Below are 20854 nucleotides of genomic sequence, written 5' to 3' on the forward strand. Positions count from 1 at the left end.
CTTGCCCCCAAACTCAGTTAAGCGGCCCTCTGCCCAAAATAATTGCCCACCCCTTTTCTAGACTGAGCACCGAGTCCCATTGGGTAGAGTGGTTTTCTTTAATCTTTACTAGTCTATAGAGGAGCCTTTGGGAACCCCATCAGATTGGGCCTCTAATATAGTTCATGGCCTGTTGTGACCTAGTTATAAAACTTTTCTAAAAAGGTTACATGAATATATTGTCTCATATAGTATATAATTAGAAGTTATAATCTCTAGTCCATGATGATCTCTTTGAGCTTTAAAATATCTTAAATTAAAACTGTCTTTATAGAGGTTTATTCTTTGTTTAAAAAAAAATCTTAAAAAAATCAAAACATACAATTCAATCAAAAAACGATTTAAATAAAAAAATCCAATTTTTAATTAAAAAAATCATTGATTGTTATCCATCCTGATTTTAATAACCAAAATACGTTTGGTTTTTAAAAACATTGCTGTAGGTGTAACTAGTTAAGCAAGGCAGATCTGTAAATTGTAAATCGGGGACTGGCAGATAAGCAAAACTTTCAAGTACGGTGCAGTAATATTCCTAAAAGAATCAACCCCCCCTCACCGTCCCCTAACTTGTCTGTCGTGTGCATATCAATTATTGGGGGAATCCTAGCAAAGTACCATTTGTTTGCTGAATTCTGCAGAGCTGCTGCATCGCTCGCATTTTCTCAGCAGTTCACGTAGGTTAGGAATGAAGGTGCAGATCAGTTAGAAGAGCTGTAGGAAAGGCAATTGCTTAACAGATGTTTCTTAGAGTATGAAACATGAATGGACCCATAACTTTAGATCCTAGGATCTTAACACAGTTTTATAACATGGTGAACAGTCAGTTCAGCAGCTGTATTAATTTTGTTTCCCAGCTCCCTTACCTTTGTCCAGTAAAAGGCAGTATCTGGTAGTTAGTCAAACCGCTGACTGTGATTCTTCCCCCCGTGTTTGCAGTTTCAATGCGTGCCCCAACGACTGTTCTGGCCGAGGAGAGTGCAGGCTCAACAACGGCAGCAATGCTGTTGAATGTGAATGTTCGGAGCATTGGAAAGGAGAGGCTTGTGATATTCCCTACTGCCTGGATGAATGCGGATATCCTGAGAGAGGTCACTGCAACTTGAATGGGACCAGAGTGTGTTCTTGTTATTCAGACTGGCAAGGTAAGTGTCTTGATAAAGATGGAGAAGCTTTTGTTACGGGGATACCTTTCTCCATTTGACTTCTGTGGTTAGATGGAAGCACCTGCTAGTAAGCTGAAAATTGCATTACATGGCAGACATTTGCCTGTTACAAATATTTTCCTTCTTCTGTATGCCCAAATAGACTTTTCTTGATTTCATAGATTTCATAGTCATTCGGGCTAGAAGGGACCCTGGAGGATCGAGTCCCATGGGCAGGAAGTCAGCAGGGATCATAGGATCCCAGCAAGATAAGCATCCAAATGTGCCTTGAAGGCATTCAAAGTGGGTGCTTGAACCGCCTCCAGTGGCAGTCCATTCCAAACCTTGGGGGCTCGGACAGTGAAAAAGTTCTTCCTTATGTCCAGCCTGAATCGGTCACGGCGGAATTTGTGACCGTTCGATCTTGTCATCCCTTGGGGCGCCCTGGTGAAGAGACGTTCCCCCAGATCCTGATGAGTACCTCTGAAAACTTATAGGCAGCTACCAGGTCACCCCTGAGCCTGCACTTTTCCAGGCTGAAGAGTCCCATGGCTCTCAGCCTCTCATCATATGGGCTGTTTTCCTGGCCTCTGATCATGCGCGTGGCTCTCCTTTGCACTCTCTCTAGCTTCTCCACATCCTTCTTGAATTGTGGAACCCAAAACTGGACGCAGTACTCCAGCTGCGGCCTCACCAAGGCCGAGTACAGGGGGAGAATGACGTCCTGGGATTTGCTTGAGAAGCATCTATGGATGCAAGCCAGCGTTTTGGTCGCTTTACTAGCCGCAGCATCGCATTGAAGGCTCATGTTCATCTTGTGGTCAATCATGACCCCCAAGTCCCTTTCGTCTGTAGTGCTAACCAGCGTAGCACTGCCGAGCCTATACGCATGCTGCAGGTTTTTCCACCCAAGGTGGAGAACCTTGCATTTTTCAGTGTTGAACACCATCAGGGTCTCGTCTGCCCATTTCATGAGCCTGTCGAGGTCAGTTTGGATCGCCCTCCTGTCCTCAGGTGTGGATGCTTTACCCCAGAGTTTGGTTTTGTCAGCAGACTTGGCCAGCCCGCTTCTGACACCAATGTCCACATCATTGATCAAGATGTTAAACAGTATAGGCCCTAGGACAGAGCCTTGAGGGACCCCACTGGTCACAGCGCACCATGATGATTTACTTCTGTCAACCACCACCCCCTGGATCCGACCACGGAGCCAATTCCCCAACGAGCGGATCGTGGTGAGGTCGAGGCCACAGTTAGCCAGTTTTGCCAAGAGGTGATCGTGGGATACCAGATCGAAGGCTTTTTTAAAGTCAAGAAATACAACATCAATCTCTTCTCCCTTGTCCAGGTGATAGGTCACCTGGTCATAAAAGGAAATGAGATTGGTCAAGCAAGACCTACCTGCAACAGACCCATGCTGGGTATGCCTCAGGATATTGCCGTCAGCTAGTCTGTTAAGGATGGCCTCTTTGATAATCTTTTTCCAAGACCTTCCCCAGGATAGAGGCCAGGCTGATGGGCCTGTAGTTTTCCAGATCTACTTTCCTCCCTTTCTTGAAGACAGGCACCACATTGGCCTTCTTCCAGTCTTCGGGCACTTCACCAGAGCACCAGGAGTTCTCAAAGATCTGTGCCAGGGGCTGAGCTATGATGCTTGCCAGGTCCTTGAGTACCCTGGGGTGTAAACCATCAGGGCCAGCTGACTTGAAAGTGTCCAGCCTCTCAAGGTGTTCCTTCACAAGGTCAGCTTCGATGCAGGGCAAGGAGTCTCCATCACCTGGGCCTCCCTGACCCATAGTGATGGAAAACCTTGGAGCTGGTCTCGTGCTATGATACTTTAGCATGTACATTTTTTTTCATAAGTAATGGAAGGGCACCAAGGATAACAAATCTACTTGTGAGAATGTCTTTTGGCATATTTAATGACACTAAACATTAAGGCTTGAGGCATGGCCATGAACATTTTAGTAGATCACTAGTTGAATACTGATGTCAAGGAAAGATTGGTATTTACCGAATCCCCGGTATCAGAAATACTGTTTCCCTTATTCTGTTTATGGCACTCGAGATCTGAGAAAATTGGTCCAATGTAACGTAAGTTGTCACTTGCATAATGATTCCTAACAACGCTTTTATTAAGATTTTTTCTTTCTCACAAACAGGTCCTGGCTGTGCAGTTCCTGTACCAGCTAATCAGTCATTTTGGACCCGTGAGGAATACACTAATCCAAAGCTTCCTAGAGCATCCCACAAAACAGTAATCCATGACAATATAATGTGGATTGTGGGAGGCTATGTGTTCAATCATTCTGAATCTCAGATGGTTTCAGCGTGAGTATAAACACCACCTCTCAACCTGCGTCGTCTTTTTGCTGATTTTAAGATATCTGCAGATTTCAGGAATTATTTTTAGGAAAGATCATTCTACAAAACTGTCCCCACAACCAAACCAAGTACTTAAAACATGAGCTTGCAAATGCATGTTTTGTGGGAGTGGAGAAGGGTGCTTATTTTGGAAAACCTTTTGAGGGGTTCCTGACACTCAGTAAACTTACTGTAAGCATTGTGGCCTACATTCCCTGATCCCACTGTCTCACTCTCCACATATTCCTGTGTAAGCCCAATGAGTTCTGCCCTCCCCGCTTCAACATAAATGGTTCTGCATCCTCTCAGAAGCCATCTGTACAAACTCATTTTCTTATATGGCAGTTTCCCCTTTTTAAACTGCACGACTTGAGCTTATGGCTGTTTTAATGCAGTTGTACTGACACCTGAATGGTTGCTTGAGATGCATTTAAAAAAAAGAAAGCATGTGAATTGGCGGATGGGCCACCAGATTGGATTCTGATGGACCTCATCTCAGCACCATCCAGTTCATAACGCTGCCATTCGCTCCCTGTAGGACTTGAAATCACTTGCATTTGACACCCTCATTTCCTGGTACAGAAAACGAGGATGATGTGGTGTGTGCACTCTTCAAAGCAATGTAAGATTGCTCTGTGCTTATACAGTTGTTATACAAAACACCCTAATATTCACTATAGAAAGCTTTCAAACTATCTTTTCAAAGGGGGTAACGTTACAGACTAACAGTTATATAGGCAAACAGCTAAATTCTGCCTTAGGATACACAGAAGCAGCTTCCATTAACCTCAGTCAGTCATGCATTCTGAACACAGGGCAGTATTTGCTCCATTACTACCGATTTCTAATTTTCAGGGACATTGAAAATTCACATACTTGCAGAGCAACTGCAGCTTATAGTTGCTGGTTAACTTTTTTCTGTCTCATCTGTTACTTGTATATAAATAAAAGCCATTAGGCTTCATTAAAGCCCCTCCTGAAGTTGATTTCATTTAACGCCAGGGCAAGCTTGTTGAGTTCCCATAGCTGGAATCGCTGCATGTTTTTGGGGGGAGGGGAGAGGTTGCTTTCATTTTATCTTCTGTGCCAGCTTGGGTCTAGAGAGACTTTTTATGGCTGAGTGATGAAAGCATAATTAAAAAGTGCACGTGTGCTATAAATGATAAGTTTCCTTTTTAAGACTCTGGAATTTGCCGTGAGCTGTTGTCTAAGGTTTTTCTGCCCCATGGGGTAAAATCTTAGGAAGTATATATTTGTCATAGATCCACTGTTAGTGTATCAACTCCCTGGTTTTTTGTAAAGAAGTATGTGTAATACAAGGTGCGATAAAGCAATGAATTTATCAAAGCTAGATTGTAGGCCAGGCTATTTTATTCATAATTTGTGGGGGGAAGGAGTCTGTACACCCATGTGTATAACACTGTCTCCCAGGATTTTAAGATCCTTACATACTGAATCTACATTTTTGATTAATATTTTTTCATCTTGGAAAGAATGGGTAATAGCTTTGTTGGGCTGAATATCTATTAATTTTCAATTCTCACTCTGCAGATATAACCTTGTTACTGAGGAGTGGCTTTCCCTGAGCAATGCTGTAAATGCTGTGGAGATCAGATACGGTCATTCGTTGGCATTGCATGAGGTAGATGCATTTATTAGCGTTAATTAGAACTTTGTTACATATTCCCCGCCCCGTCCTGTGTATACCCAGCTTTAGAGAAAGTATTGCTGCTTCCAATGCTTCCGTATGTCTGTCCCAATAAGCTCTAGATTAGCATCCCACTGCGTGCTGCTGCCTGAGAATGCTAGCTCACTCCTCTCAGGGGTCATCCTCCTTTCCCACCCACCGCTGTGGGCTATCGTTGCATTTTAGTGTAGATGCAGTAAATAGGCCAGAGGTCTGATAGGAAGACTCACAATGGTTAAAAATATGGCATGTTTTTGTGATAGGCAGGTTGGCTACACGGATGAATGAAAGTTTCTGAACACCGGTTCAGCTTGCATGTCCAAATGGAGCTCTACACTAGATTTGTCTTTTTTCCCCTAAACCTGGCTCCTGAGAAGGGGGATTGAGTACTCTTCTCCCCCGCACCCCCATTCTTCAGACATAGGCAGGGCACTTGGATAAAACAAAGTCCGTTACGGTTTCTCCTTGCTGCTAATTGCTTCTGCAGTCGAGAGCCAAGGGCTGGATCAATTAGACGGGCCTTGATAAAGTGGCGTTCAGGTTTCATTGGCCCGTGTAACTAATTGGCAAGCTTAATGCCCTGGGTCAGGTCAAGGCTTGAACTGCCTGGCAGCATCCAGACGAGGGGGGAATTTGGTTTCCCGGGAACAAAAAGCAGTGGCATGCCTTGTGCTGCTGCTGCTTGTCCCCAGGGAATGCCCATGCCCTGTGCGCTCTGGTGTGTGGCAGGTTACCCCAGGTGGGGTAGGGGAGGCTGGGGCCAGCGACTGTGCTGGCCCCAGAAGCCTTATCTGGGGGTAGGGGAAGCTGCATCCACGATACTCCTGCAACTGGAAGACTGGGCAGTAGCTGGAGTGTGGCTTCAGCAGGCTAGGCTCCAGTTTTGGGTGGCACGTGTTGCAGCCACTTGTGCTGTCCCACTTTTATTTATTTATTTATTTATTTACCTTGCAGCACCGGGGGGTTATTTTGATCCCAGGAGATCCCAAGTTCACCCCTCCCACCCCTTCCTCCTGCCCCAACCTGCAAGGTAACAGCGTGGGAAACGCATGAATGCGCAATGCATGGCGCCGCAGACGGGTCTGCGGCGCCACATACAGCACATCCGCGCTCGTCTGGACACAGCCCCTGAGTCTGGTGTCTTTAAGAAGTGTTCCCCTTGCAAAAATGTGTAGAGCCAGGTACTTCAGGGTCAAGGCACAAAACCGTGCTCCTTGGTAGCAACATCACGGTCAGATGCTTGTTTCATAAGAGCCGTGTTTTGTTCCTTATTCAAGCAGATGCTGAATTGAGCACTTGCTTCTAATGTATTAAGTCTGAGCAGTCCAACTTGGGCTGCACCAGGGCCAGCCATGAGCCTGCCAGGCCACACTACACACTTTCAAGGAAAGGCTGGATAAGAATTGGATGGGGTGGGGACATAGGAATAGCACATCCTACATTCTTGCAGGGGATTGGACTAGACGGACCTGGATATCCCTTGCAACCAACTAGTTCTGTGCACCCCAACAATGGAATATATATGGAAAATCCATCTCAAAGAACCAGGGTTATTTGTAAGCTCTGCAGCTTTTCTTTATGTGAGTGGCATGAGCACTCCAGCAGAAAGTCAGAAGTTCCTATTTTTGGTATGTGTACTGGACAGGTGTTGTCAGTAGCATGCAAAGTGGGAATGAACGCGTTACACCTAACGAACGCATCCAGTCGTCATTTGTAAGTGACTAATTTAATAGGACGGGCAGTCCTCGACTGACAACATCCATAAATTGACACCCTGTTTCAAGTTTGTGACATAAGTTTCAACTTTACAACGCTTGATCTGATGGGACGCCACGCCAGCGAACAAGTTCGCTGTGTCACCCATCTCCCTGGAGAACATCTGTCCAAACTTGCTTGGACACTTTCTTTAAGAAAGCAGCCAAGACTCCCGAACAACCTGCAGCCAAGACTCCCGAGAAGACTCCAGCCAAGAACCCTTCAGAAAGTCCAACTGAGAGCCCTTCAAAAAGTCCAGCAAAGTCACCTGAAAGAAGTCCTTCCAAATCAATACGATTGCTATTTACAATATAAATACATTAATGTAGCTATATAGCTATATTACTCATCTATAATTGATTGAGTACACAATTCTGGGGTATTTTTGATGAAAATAGGGTATCGGGCCTTGGTTCAGGATCCAATCCCCCATTTATAACATTGCTGCTTATGAGAAAATTGGTTGCGAGTTGCAACGTTTCGACTTAAGACGCGGTTTTCAGGGACTGCTTGTGTCGTAAGTCCGAGGACTGCCTGTACTTATCATCTTGTAAAGGTATCCTACGTGTTTTACACGTTTGGGGATCTTTACTTGCTTGGTGACTGATTTCTTTATTTTTCTTATGAGGGGTTTACTGTGGAGAGTGTACCTCTTCCCCTTCCTCAGTGCTAGTACTTTAAGCTTCAAAGTACAGAAAGACAGCCTGGAAGAGATGGACAGGTATGCTTTTTAGTAGTTCAGTAGTAAAAGTACTGTAGTGCTAGTCAGGGTGAAGGGTCAGGACCAATCGAATAGTTTTATTCATCTGAAGGTGGTTTCTCTTTTTCCTGTATCTTCGTTAATTTTGATTTGAAATCACTGAAGCGTTCTGCTATTCCACAAATGCTTAGGGTTTTTTTCTCATTTAATGCGTGCATTACAATTAGCAGGAGTTTTTAGCATGCATCTACTGTGCGCCGATGAGGAAAATGCATTCTGTATCACAACGTGGTGGGTATTTTTTTGGGAGTAGCTATATGTTCTTTTGATATTAATGGTAACTTAAGAGCCAGAAGGTCTTAACTTTTTTTTTTTTTTAAATCAATTTCTTCCAGAACAAAATGTATATGTATGGAGGAAAAATGGATGCAACAGGGAATGTGACCAATCAGCTCTTGGTGTTCCATATTCGCAATCAGTCCTGGGTTCAAGTGATCCCCAAAGCAAAGGAACAGTACGCAGTCGTTGGGCACTCAGCCCACATTGTCACGCTGGAAGGGGGCAAGGCGGTTATGCTCATCATCTTTGGGCACTGCCCGCTGTATGGGTACATCAGCAACGTTCAGGAATATGATATTGGTAGGTATGGTCTTTCTTACTCTTCAGACTGAACAGTGAAATCGAAAATGTTGACAGGAGTCCATACACAAACCGGGATGAATTTAGTCTTTAATTTGAACACGTATTGTTTTTAGAACTTGAATCTAATGTCTAGTATTTGTAACAATAAAATGTTGGAGCATCTGTAAAGAAATGCCGTGCTCCTGGTACCCTCTGCATACTGGATCCAGGGCTGCTCGGACCTCTGAGACCATGCAAAACGCTTGTGAAGCAACCTAAATACAGTGTCTTGGATGTCCTACTCTTTTCATCAGAAGGGGCCCAAAACTTTTCAGTATCCAAGCAGTGCAAGGCATCCTGATACGTGGAGGCCTCTATTTATCCCTTCTTTTATTGTGAGCGGTAATGATTTGGAGAGGCCAACAGACACGGTTCATTCTTCAGAGATGTCTTATTTTTATAGGTTTCTCACATGGACAAATGCCTCGGGCAGATAGACTGAAGTTCAGCACTAGAGACCGCTCCTTCAGAAAATTCAGTTATTGGAGCTCAGAAATGACTTTTTAGCTCTTAATGATACCCCTATCCATGACTTCCCCCAGACTCCTACTGTCCTTTTCTTTAATTACTTCCTTGCATGTCCGTCAAAGTCGCTTCTCCCCCTAGCCACTTATTTTGAAAAGCCAGCATGAGATGTCATTCAACGTCTGCTTCCGTTGCGACGTAATTGGTGAGAGGTTGATTCGGGTAAGGCAGTCGTCTGTCAGGCTCCATTATTTTGGTGCAGGCTTTCCAGAAACCCTGCCACTCCACACGTTGAGGGACCAGGGCCGTTAACTAGATTGTGGGTCTCAAGTGACAGCAAAGAAACCACGCAGGCTATCAGGCTTGCTTTCTTTTGAAAAGAAAATATCAAGTGGCTTCTCCACCCTTTCACCTTTGCTGTACCAAACTTTCAGGAAGATTGTTCAATCTGCTGTTTTGATATAGTTGACGTGCGACTGATAATTTTAGGGCTTTATTTCTCATGCGCTTGGGTTAGTTTCAAGGTTTAATGAATGACCATTGGAGGAAATGATCACTGGCTAATTAAAAGAATTTAACAGCACAGTAGCTCTCAGTAACTAAATTACCCATTGAGGAGGCTATTTTTTGGAGTAGCAGCTCAGCCTTCTTCTAAAGAGAGGGAAAGGGATCGATGGGAGATGCAGGGGTTTGAGTTGTGGGAAGGCCTGTTTATTTTCACAGCTGGATCTGCTGCCCTGTGTTAAATGCAGCTGAATTGGATGTGCAGCGTCACTCACAAGGTCCTTTCACTCCTTAGCCACGAATACTTGGAGCGTTTTACAGACCAGCGGAGCTTTGGTGCAAGGAGGGTACGGCCACAGCAGCGTTTACGATCCAAATACCAGATCTATCTACATCCATGGAGGCTACAAGGCATTCACCGCCAACAAGTACAGGCTCGCAGACGATTTATACAAGTATGACGTTGATACGCGCATGTGGTAAGTCTCTCTTCACCTTGTGACTTTTGTATGGAGAGAACGAGAGTATTGACCTTTGATACAGTATTATCTTAAGCTCAGAGTAGTGTACACATTTACCTTTGGCTTTCGCGTTCCCCTGCAAATGGGGAATTGCTGTTTTTTTTATGATTAAGTATATGAAGTTGCCAAGAATCCTTTTTAATGTATGAATTTCATATATTAATTTTTCCCTCTGTCATTCAGTACAAAGTAGTCATCTGAGAGAATTGTTTATAATGAGAGTGATGATGTGTCCTGTAGGAAAGATTGAAGAGTTTCCACTATAATTGTTCTCAACTGGCTCCATAATTGAGACATTCACCTCTTGAGCTGAAACTTTCTGTTTGGAGAGTTAGAGTAGCGTTTGTGGTCGAGTTGAGTGGCTGAGGGAAATGCATTTTCTACGTTGCATAGTTTGAAATTGTGATATCTTTTTTTTTTTTAAGGCAGCTAAAAAGGGGTTAAACAGTTTACATGCTCTCTTTCAGTGATGCTCAATCTTTTGGTCCTGTGGGCTGGCTGAGTGGCATGGGGCTAGTCCATAGGCAGGATTGAACCCGTGCTGCCCCCACCCACCCCACTTGCCCAAATCAGGCTCTGCACCCCTTGATTGGGTCCTGTGCCACCTCCTCCTGGCCTTGCATGCCAGGCTGGGGCCTGTCTCACCCCTGCGCACCCGGCACAGGCACACATTGCCCTGTGTGACTTGATTTCCAGGGACCTGGAAATTTGGCACAGGGGAGCAGCAATTAATACAGCCTCTGCTCCCCTGCTACCAATTTTTTGGACCTAGGGGGAGCTCTGTGGGCCACGTGATGTGGTTCTATGGGCTGTATCTATCCTATGCGTTGAGAGGGGTCAAACCCCCTAATCCGTTTGGCTGGCAAACTTACAGCAGTAACTCTCATTCAGGATGCCATGTTACTGTTTGGTGTGCAAGCACCTGTTCAGGCTTCACAGAATAAACCCAGAGATTTCAGCTAGGAATCCAGTGTCAAAAACATGCTGAGCTGTTCTTTCTGAGATTTTTTTGCAACTAAAAAATTGCTCTAAAAGTTAAGAACTGGCATTTTCCAGACTGTGGAATCCCTAGGGGCCTGGAAACTCAGCACGGGGGAGCAACAATCAATGCTGCCGTCGCTCTTCCACCACCAAATTTGAGTCAAACAAGGGGTTCCTTAAACTGATCAAGGTATTCCAACTTTTACTACTCCTGGCCTTTTAGGAGCAGAGCAGCACTCAAAAGATCCTTCTTGGCTGGGATCCTGAAGCATGGTAGCACTCGCCTTTCCATTCCAGCTTCGGACTGGTGAACACTGCTCTGTGTTTACTTGCCAAAACTTGCTTTAAAGGAAGGAACAAATCTTTCCTTCTAAGTGAACTGTATTCAGAAGGTTTAAGTTTTAGCAATGTCCCAGCCACAGACACAATTGGTTCTTGGCAGCTTTGACACAACGCCGTGCAACCAGGGTATGCATATTCGATCCGATTTGCTTCCTGCCAACAACCTTTACAAGCTTTGGGGGAAATTCTAGCTGGGGCGTTCGCGCACCATGCATCACACTGATTCATGCAAGGGTGGGGCTCTTATGCTTAATGCTGTCCCTAATTTGACCACGGAGGGAGAGTGTTCAATTTTTCATGTATTAAACCATTGGGTTGTATTATTGGTCCTGTAGCTTCTGTCTAAATAGTTTACTTGGGCTGAGAGACTGACAGCATCCAAGTTAAATGACTCCTCTAGATTAGTTTTAAGATTTTTATACCAACCAAAGCAAATTGTCCCAGGCAGTCTCCCTTTGCTGTTGGAGCCAGTCATGCTCTCACCCTTGTTGTTTTATGAAAAATAGAAGTAGCTGAGGACACCTCCTTCACGTGGACCAGGTGCTTCAGTGGAATTACATGGGTTACATTTGTCCCATGAATGGGATGGGTGAAATTATAGGGGGAAGACAGCAGATTGGGGACATGCCAGTGCATATTTTATTTTAAAGTAATTAAAATAGATTGCCACTACATCCATCTTAGAAATTGCTTTGTCTTTGTCAGGCTGTAGTCACTTTCTTAAGAGAGTTGTTTTTTTTTTTTTCTTCATTTCCAAAGGACAATTCTTAAAGACAGTAGATTTTTTCGCTATTTGCACACCGCTGTGATAATGAGTGGAACCATGCTGGTGTTTGGAGGAAATACACACAACGACACATCGATGAGCCATGGTGCAAAGTGCTTTTCTTCAGATTTTATGGCGTATGATATTGGTAAGTCCCTGCAAAAAAAATTTCTTATGGAGATTCAAAGAGAAAGCCGCCTTCGCAAAGACTCGTTTACATATTGCTTATGTTGTATCAAACGCGACTAAGCATACTTCAGAAGAGTGCTTAAGGAGGAGAGAGAGATTACTTTTATTCTACATTACAAAGCAAATGAGCTGGATACTGGTAGCGCAGTGATTTGTAGACAAATACAATGGCAGTTGTGCGGTCAATAGCTTGCGTACAACCACAGACATTAAAAACCCATTTTTGAGCATAAGGGAGATATAGTTTTACCATCTCATCCAAAAGACTCGCTGGGTATTTTTAAATGCTCTCTGCATCTGTGATTTAACAGTATGCTGTGACGGATACAAACGCTGGATGCTGGTAGGAGCTTAACACACAGACAGCGTATTCCAGTTAGTTAAACTTCTGGCTGAAAGCAAGGTCTTCTGAGTACGTATCCTGCTGTGATGATTTGTCATCTTTATTGGTTAATGTGTACACTTCGTAAGTGGAAACGTCTCAGTAAGTGCTATTGCTTAATCAAGCCAAATGACCAGGTTTTATTTCAAAGGGGCAGACTTTGGTGCCTTCAGCCAGCCAGAAGAGGGCAGCATGCATCTGCCAATGTGTAGTCCAGAGTCCGCTGAATAAAAAAAAGAAAGAAAAGGTGCATAAACACCCAGAAAATGTCTATTTCAGGAGAACGTTTCCCTCTTAACCTTTAGTATTAATGCGCAAAATAGACTTTATCTACTAAAATTCCTTGAACAAAGAGACCCCACCAGCTTCCCTGAAACAGTTATGTGAACTTGAAATCTTGATGGAATGATTATCCATACCGATTTTACTCTTAGCTTGTCTATTTATATATGATCTCATACTCATTTGAACAGCAATGTCTATTTGGACCCCGCCTGTGTCCCACATACCATCTTGCTCTCTCAAAGGTATTATGAAGACCGTTGTGTACAAAATCCAAGCACAGTTTCTTTTCCCTTTTGTGAACAAGAGACAAAACCCTGTAGTATGTGTGCTCCTTATCAAGAACTAGTTCTGATGTGAATATTAAAGCTGTAAGAGCTTTGTAGTTAGGCTTTCTTTGCGTTTGGCTGTTTTTATGTTAGGTCAGAGTAATAATAAGTTTACTTTTTTAAGCCTGGGGTTATTGTTGATTCAGAGCCCTTCCACTCCTGCACAAGGTTCTCACGTTTTGTCTATTCATCTCTGTACTCGTAGAAAGGACGCAACGTAAGTTGCCTGCTTTTATGATCTTCCTGTTAGGCCAGTGAGTGAGTGGCATGTTTTCTGGTAGCAATGCCTTGGCGGAAGGGCACGCTATAGTTAAGGTCATGATACATCCTGGTTTGGTTGGGACAGTCCTAGGTTTCGTAGTCCGATCCATGCCAGTTGGTGAAAAGTAAAACAAGTCCCAAAATCACAGGGGTAACGTGGAGCGCAGTCTGGCAGGGAGGTGGAGCACCATGGTATGTCAGGTGGGCAGGTCATGCCTGCCTCTGCCTGCACTAGCACACTGACTTGGAAGGAGGGAAGAAAAGGGGGCAGGCAAGGTCCTGGATTTCCTTAAATAATATGGTCACTGCAAGAGGTCGCAAACACACTGGGGCAGCCGCGACACCTCCTAGTGGAACTGCGGCTCCTGTCCAGCTTATACTCTATGGCCTCTCCCTCTAGTTTGCTTTCCTGCCATGCCTTGATCTTACTGTTAAAGAATGATTAAGGGAGAATACCAACAGGCTTCAGAGTGAGCCTCAATCCTCATAGTTTCTCTCCTGACTTGACCAGGCCCCTGTAGGGCACCTGTGGCCCGAGGAGCAAGTTGCGTGGCTCCTTTTCTTCCTCTATACCATGCCTCGAGCCTTGTGCGTGTTACAGTAACGCTGTTCCCTCTGTTGTGGCCTCAGCCTTCACAGCCTCCAGGCACTAATGGGACTTCCAGAATCACTCCTTACAGTCCCAGCCAAACCACCGGAGTAAACACTAACAAAACTATAAGCCCCTGGGCTATAACAGAAACACAACCACAGCTGAAATAGCTCTCTCTGCCCTTCTAAGAGGGCAAACTTTTCAGCTCCATCCAGGGTTATTCCCTAACCTATACACCCGGCCCTCTTGGACCTTGTAGTGGGCACCCCGACCCTCTGAAGTTAACAAAACCAAGGCCACTTCTCTGTAAAAAGCCCACTCTTTCTTAACCCAGGAAACCTGTCTCAATTGCCAGGTCTCCAGAGTCATCCAGTATAAACCAGTTTCCTTCAGTATAACACTGCTGCCCTATAGTCAAGAGCTCCTTGCATGGTGGCTGGGGAGCGACTACCTGCCTGGTGCAGGCTTTAGGATTATAGCTCCAGCCGGAGCCCTTCCAGTCAGGTGAACGTCTCATTATTCCCCTCTGCCACCTGCAAGCAGCCTCTTACGTAAGCACCCTGCACCTCCAAGTGCCCTGTTACAGTCACCTTAGCAATAATGCATTCTTCTACCTCAAAGGCAGTCTTCAAAGGATGCAGAAGACCAGCGAAACATGTTCGAAGCTCTTCCTTGTATAATGTTTCACACAAGATGCAGCCAGGCTGTCTGGAAAGGTGCTGGCCCATGTACCAATTAGTCAGGGGGGGTTATCCAACTTTTTGCATCACTCCTGGAATACTCTGCATCAACCACACCAGCAATGATCCTAGGGCAATGTTTCCCAAACTTTTGAAACCTGGGGCACACTGGATTAGAGTTGGCAAGACATTTCACTCTTACATATATAATATGCCTTTTTGGGGGGGTGGTATTTGCATGCCACACATGAGTGGGCCTGTATTATGCACATGTGGGCATGCATACGCAGCGTATATATGAGGGGCACAGTATATGCCACACTATGCAAGACTTACGTAGTAGCGCCCAACATTTTGGCCCTACAGGCTGGATAATTGGTGCCTGATCCTGCTGTGGGGCCAACACAACTGGGGCCTGATCCAACTGCATGGAGCTTGGAAATTTGCTCCATGCACGGGAGCAATAGCAGTGTTAATTTGCCACCTCTCCTCCACTGCCAAATTTCCAGACTCATAGGGCTGGAAACTAATCCTGATGAAATACCATTTTTCTTGGCACACTTCTGTCACACTTGTGGCATGCTTTTTGGGAATTGCTGTTTTAGGGAGAGCCTGCCAAGAGGACCCCTCCATGGACCAGAGCTTGTCCTCATGCTCCCAAACAACAGGGACGGAAGCCTTCCTCCAAGACAAACTTCCAGCGGTCTTAGGGTTTCGGTCCCTTTCCAAATCCTTGCTTCTGAAGCCAACGCTGATAACTGCTTCTGAAGAGGACAGCTGCCACCAGCATTAAAGAAGCCTACATTAGTTTGCTACTGATCACCTTGGATACCTAGCACAATGTCCCCATAGTATTTGGGACCGGACACTATTACCCTGCTGAAATATTCAGCTCAACCTGTCTTGGGACTGCTAGACCCTCAGTTGGAGATCGAAGAATCTGACTTCAGTGCTTAAAACACGTTCACTTACTTACCCGTACTTGCGTGCCAACACATGACTCAGTCGCTTCAGGCATGTGATCTGCCAGCCATCACCTGCAGTGCTTGGACTATTTGGACTATCCCTCAGCTTGATTCGGACATGGTCAAGAATGACATGGATGATGAATATCTCCGAGCAGGGACATGTCTTCTCCAGCTGTGGTGTAAGGGCTCAATGTTCTCGAACACATTTTTACCTCTAGGCCAGGGAGCCCTTCCTAGCGTGGGACCTCAGCTTGGTGGGGATGGGATCGTCTGTTTGAACTTCTAGCGAAGATGGTCTCTGACTTTCCTATTGATTGGAAAACCGCCTCTCCCCTCGTTCCCCCTTCCTCCTCCTCCTCCTCCAACAACTTTCATCCCAGAGTTGACCCCATGCTTCCCTTGGTGTCCAAGTCAGGTGTAAACTCTGATAATGTACTTCTGAAGTCCTAGCAGAGCGCAAGATGTGGTACCCCTGCCTCGTCTGAAATGGTAGGGCATGGGTGCAGCTCCGTTTGGACTTAAGTAAGTTTTTCACCTTTTCAGTTATTTTCCAAAGTCCACGTAGTCATTTGCATACACCCATCAATGACGTGATGATTTTCATTACTCCAAAATAGGGCAGATTTATTTTCTTTTCTATTTGCTCTATTAAAAACTCAGTTCTCATGCCAAATTTGGTGCTGTGTATTTTCACAGCACATAGATTCCATTTAATTTGATATCTTTAACAGAATCTGTATGTTGTAAACCTAAGGTTGGCTTAACTTTATAAGTCTGGATGGAAGAAATTCTTTGTAGTTTTAATATCATTAGTTTTTCTTTTTGTTTTTTAAGTTTCTTCCAGTGCTTGATCTTCTGTTGAGGATGGGAAAGGAGCTTAGAAAGCAAAACATTCCAAGACTTCTGACAAACTAGAAAAATATATTTCTTGGCTTAATAAACTCACAATTTGCAGAAATTGAAAAAAGGATGCGAATTGTGGTCCAATTTTACTGAAGTCATCTTAAAAAAAAAAAAAAAAAAAAATTGAACTGTGCGTCTATCCTTGTGAGTAGCGTTGCAGTAAGTTTCATTTCCGTAACGTCAAGTAAACCGTTTTTTTTTTTTTAAAATTGCAAAGCAACAATTTGCTAGATTATTAAAGTCACCTAATAAAGCTCCATAGATTTCATTTCCAAACACCATCTATTTAAAAAAACCCTTGAGAGGACTATTGTGGTATCATATCTCTTATCCTACTGTTCCTCAAATAAAATTGGTAAAGAAATACTAGGATTGTCTCTGTGTATATCTCCTCTGTGTAGCCTATTTAATATTGCTTTAAAGCTGTGGGTTTGTTTTTTGGAGATCTCAGCCCGTGACGCATCATAGCTTGCTCTTGTATTGAGAGCTTGTCGATACGCCAGCGCTGTTTAGATCTTTTTCTTTTGTAGCAGATTCACTTTTTTCCCCCCATTAATTGCATAGAATTGCTTACAACTACCTCTGGAACACCGACGTCTCGCATGTTCCCTTTTACTTTGCTAAGGTAAAGTGGGATAAATTGGACTGACTTATTCTGCTTTTTTTCCCCTTTGATTGCACAGTGGGTTTTGTTTCTTCATAATGCCTAAAGGAAGAAATTACCTGAGAAACCAAACTGACAAAAATGAAGCGGCACTCATAAACGCTATGCTATTAGACAACGACGGAATAATCATGCTCTGTACTTATAAAACAAACCAACCAAGAATCTTTAAGCTATAATATGCTAAAAAATATTTCAAAGTATGAAGTCTGCCCCTGCTAATGTACCCTTGCCAAAAAAAAAAACCCAAAAAAGGATGGAAGAAACTTTTCACTCTTGCAACTGATAGTTTCAAATGGATATATTAGTGTTTGCTTTTGCCTTGACATGCTGTATAGTGGGTGTCACTGAACGGTCTTTTAAAGAGCTGTCACGTTTCATTCTAGTGGTGGCTGCATTTTGGCGATGGGTACAACGGTTCCTGCAGTGTTGTTAATGGGCTTTGGGATCTTTCAGGAAGAAATGCGCTATGTAAATGTCAGTCTTTAATTATGCCGGAGGAATTTTTCTGAAATGAGCTTTCCTTAATCCTAGCTTGTGATCACTGGTCAATCCTTCCTCGTCCTGATCTCCATCACGATGTCAACAGATTTGGCCATTCAGCCGTCCTACACAACGGGTAAGACTGCAAACCCTTTGCATGTGCATGGTGCACTTCAGTGAACCCAAGTCCGGACACATGTATGTATGAAAGGTCATTTCTCTGTGACCTTGGCTCTGGTCACGGCTTCAACTTCTACCTCCGAGTCCCAAATCTAATGCTCACCTATGACCTGCTTGCTCACTCTCTCTCCAGCTTGTTTTTATTTTTAGCTGCATCTGGCATCTCCTTCTCTTTGACTAAACTGGACTGTCACCATCTAATCTCTGCAACTTAATCACTCTAAAATTGAATTTCTCACATTCCCTTATAATCCCTCTCCTCTTTCCTATTTCCATTGACAGCTCTATCATCTTTATCTCCAAAATTGTATGCTCACTGTGCTATCTCTTTTTCTGAGACTTCCATCCACATCTGCGTTATCCCATCTTGCTTATTGTAGCTTCTGTTTCTGAGCCCTTTTCTCCCTCCCAGCTACAAAATGTACATTACTAAGGTGCACGTGTACCTGGACTCCATGCCATTGTTTTTGTTACACTTACTTTTATTTTAACGTTTTGAGTTCAATGCAATTTTTCCTTATATTGCCTTCAGGTCTGTGGAAGTGAGCTTGGGCCTACTTTAGTTTTAAGTGAAAATTCCAAAAAGTCTCTGGTTTTTTGGATCTCTAGCCCTCTCTGCTGGTATTTTTTCTTAAACCCTCATATGTTATTTAAGTCACAGATGTAAGCCAGCATCTAGTGTCTGCTGACTTTCAATGGAGTTGCATTTTCGAACTGTTTTCTGCGTTTTCAAAAACCTCACTACATCAGCATCATTGTTTGTTAAACACAACCTCAAAGGATCCACTTTTAAGGGGTTTAAGCCTGCACTTGCATGCTTTCCTGAATTGGGAGCAAGGTAGGATAAAAGAAGTGGACTTTCCCCAACCAAAGTATCCACTGAGTTCTGTTAGTTTCCTTATCCTTACTGTTTTTTATTAAATCATTACATTTAATGTTAGACATCATATGGAATATATATCGCACATCAAATATTATAATTAAAAATCTTGAAAGCATAATTGAATACTTGGATAAACACCTGAATATACAATCTAATTTTATCGGTAGCAATGAGATGTGTTATTAGTGATGTGCCTAAAACACAGACACCTCCCTGCCTTAAGGAACCCCCAAAAATGTTCCGTTTCAGCTGACAGACTGACTCTTTGAATGTTCAGATGCCAAGGAGCACAGAATAATTATTTTTGTCGTGTCACTGTAGCTCCCACGTTTGTATTGTTGTGAGGCACTCTCAAGCCCTGCTTCAATGGCAGAATATAACCTTTCCTGCTTCACAACTTCTCTTGGTTGGGAGGCAGGGAGGGGTTTATCTCCGATTCTAGAAAGAGGATGATGTGATGCTGGTTGACTTGCAAGCCATGGATTGAGATTCACTGAACTAAAGGAAATCTGAGTTGTCACTTTCTTTTTAACATGTTCTTTAACCAAAAGTTGTTTTTTTTAACTTAGATTTATGCACATGTCCATATACTCTAGGTGTCCTGTATCATTACCAAGGACAAGGACTAAGCTGCAGGTGCATGTGGCTTATAAAGAGACTTGAAGGCTTACATGTAACATATACTTCTCTCCTTTTTGTTTAGCACTATGTATATATATGGAGGTTTCAATAGCCTTCTCCTGAGTGACATCTTGAGGTTCACACCAGAAAGCTGTGAAGCTTATGACAGTAGGACATCCTGCTCAAGAGCAGGCCCTGGAGTCAGGTGTGTCTGGAATACCAACTCTTCTCAGTGTGTCCCATGGGAAATGGCAACTATCGCGCAACAACAGAAGGTTTTTGAAGACTGCCCTCCCAAGCTAGGTAGGCATTACCTGTTTTTCCTTTCCAAAGTGTTTGTTTGAAATTCCCTTCCTTTTTCTGTTGTCTAAAACAGCCAAAGTTGGGGTCTGTGGGCCAGGGCTCTGTATATTCTGTATAGCAGATTAATCTATGCGTGTACTGCAGACTGTGCCGAAACTCTTCACTTAATTTTCAAAACTGTATTTTCTGCTTGGAAATATTCAGCATTTCACGACTGGCATAAGCAAACAAGTAGAAATGCAGGACCTGGTCCTCGAAGAAAGACTTTTTAATGTGTTCAGCAAGTGAAAGGCAAAGTTGAAGTCAAAAGCAAACTACTGTAACTGTGCAGAAGATGCAGTTATAGACTGTTAATCTAGAGCTTTCGGCGGCTTAGACTTTGTTCTAATAAAAAGGGGGAACTGTTCAATTTAAGTGGGTACAATAAAACCAGACACCCCAGGTAGCAAGGTCTGCTCAGCATTATGGGAAAAGAGGCAAAGTTAAAAGTTAGCTTTTCTCCTTTAAATCTTTTATCAGGTTCTTTTCTGTTGGGCCCGGGTCCTTTCGAAAGAGTTTGTATTTACCATGCTCTCAGTCCTCACGGTTATCTGGCCAACAGGATTGAAGTTGGGATAATTGCTCCATAGGAAGTCACTCGGGGGGCCACCAGGTCTGCGGCAAGCACTGTTATGGGAAAAGTGGGGAGAGGGTGGTGGTGGTGGGAAGGGTCCTGGACTTTTTTGCGTCTTAGAGGTAACAGGAGATCTGCCTTTTACAGCTGAAGACATCAGCTGATAGTCGCTTTAATTTATTTCAGTGTAGGTCAGGGCCTGTAGATACCCTTCATTGGGCAAAGTTATACCCATCGTATTTAGGGACCTGCTTCAATTGTCGTTTCATGGAAATTGCGGAAAACGGCGATCTCCACGATTGCTACGAAAAATGGCATTGGCTGCCATTTCCCAGGAAATCATCCAGAAAAAAAGACAATCAAAATAAAATGCTGGCTTCCCAATGGGAGCCCGTGGTCTTCCTTGCGTCTGTGCCCTGGCATCGGCCGGCGGGGGGCACGAAGGACAGCAACCGAGATGGTGGTTGCCCCCTTGTGCCTCTCTGCCAATCAGCACCAAGGAGTGGGGCCACACAAGGGGCAGCCCATAGTCAAGATGGTGGCCGTACCTTCTTCCCTCATTCCCCTGGGGCCT

General features: G+C 44.0%; 1 protein-coding gene across 1 annotated transcript in view; it reads left to right on the forward strand.

The window, feature by feature from the left end:
• The window catches only part of ATRN (attractin), a 179528-nt gene that overhangs the window by 25691 nt on the left and 132983 nt on the right, over positions 1-20854 (forward strand). Inside the window, exons 5-12 of the mRNA XM_025200696.1 lie at positions 976-1181; positions 3344-3512; positions 5097-5187; positions 8083-8326; positions 9633-9816; positions 11941-12095; positions 17732-17816; positions 19447-19667. Of these exons, the coding sequence (XP_025056481.1) occupies positions 976-1181; positions 3344-3512; positions 5097-5187; positions 8083-8326; positions 9633-9816; positions 11941-12095; positions 17732-17816; positions 19447-19667 (1355 nt within the window). The remainder of the gene's footprint in view (positions 1-975; positions 1182-3343; positions 3513-5096; positions 5188-8082; positions 8327-9632; positions 9817-11940; positions 12096-17731; positions 17817-19446; positions 19668-20854) is intronic.

The sequence above is a fragment of the Alligator sinensis genome, unplaced genomic scaffold (assembly GCF_000455745.1).
Source record: "Alligator sinensis unplaced genomic scaffold, ASM45574v1 scaffold12_1, whole genome shotgun sequence".
Lineage (NCBI taxonomy): Eukaryota > Metazoa > Chordata > Crocodylia > Alligatoridae > Alligator > Alligator sinensis.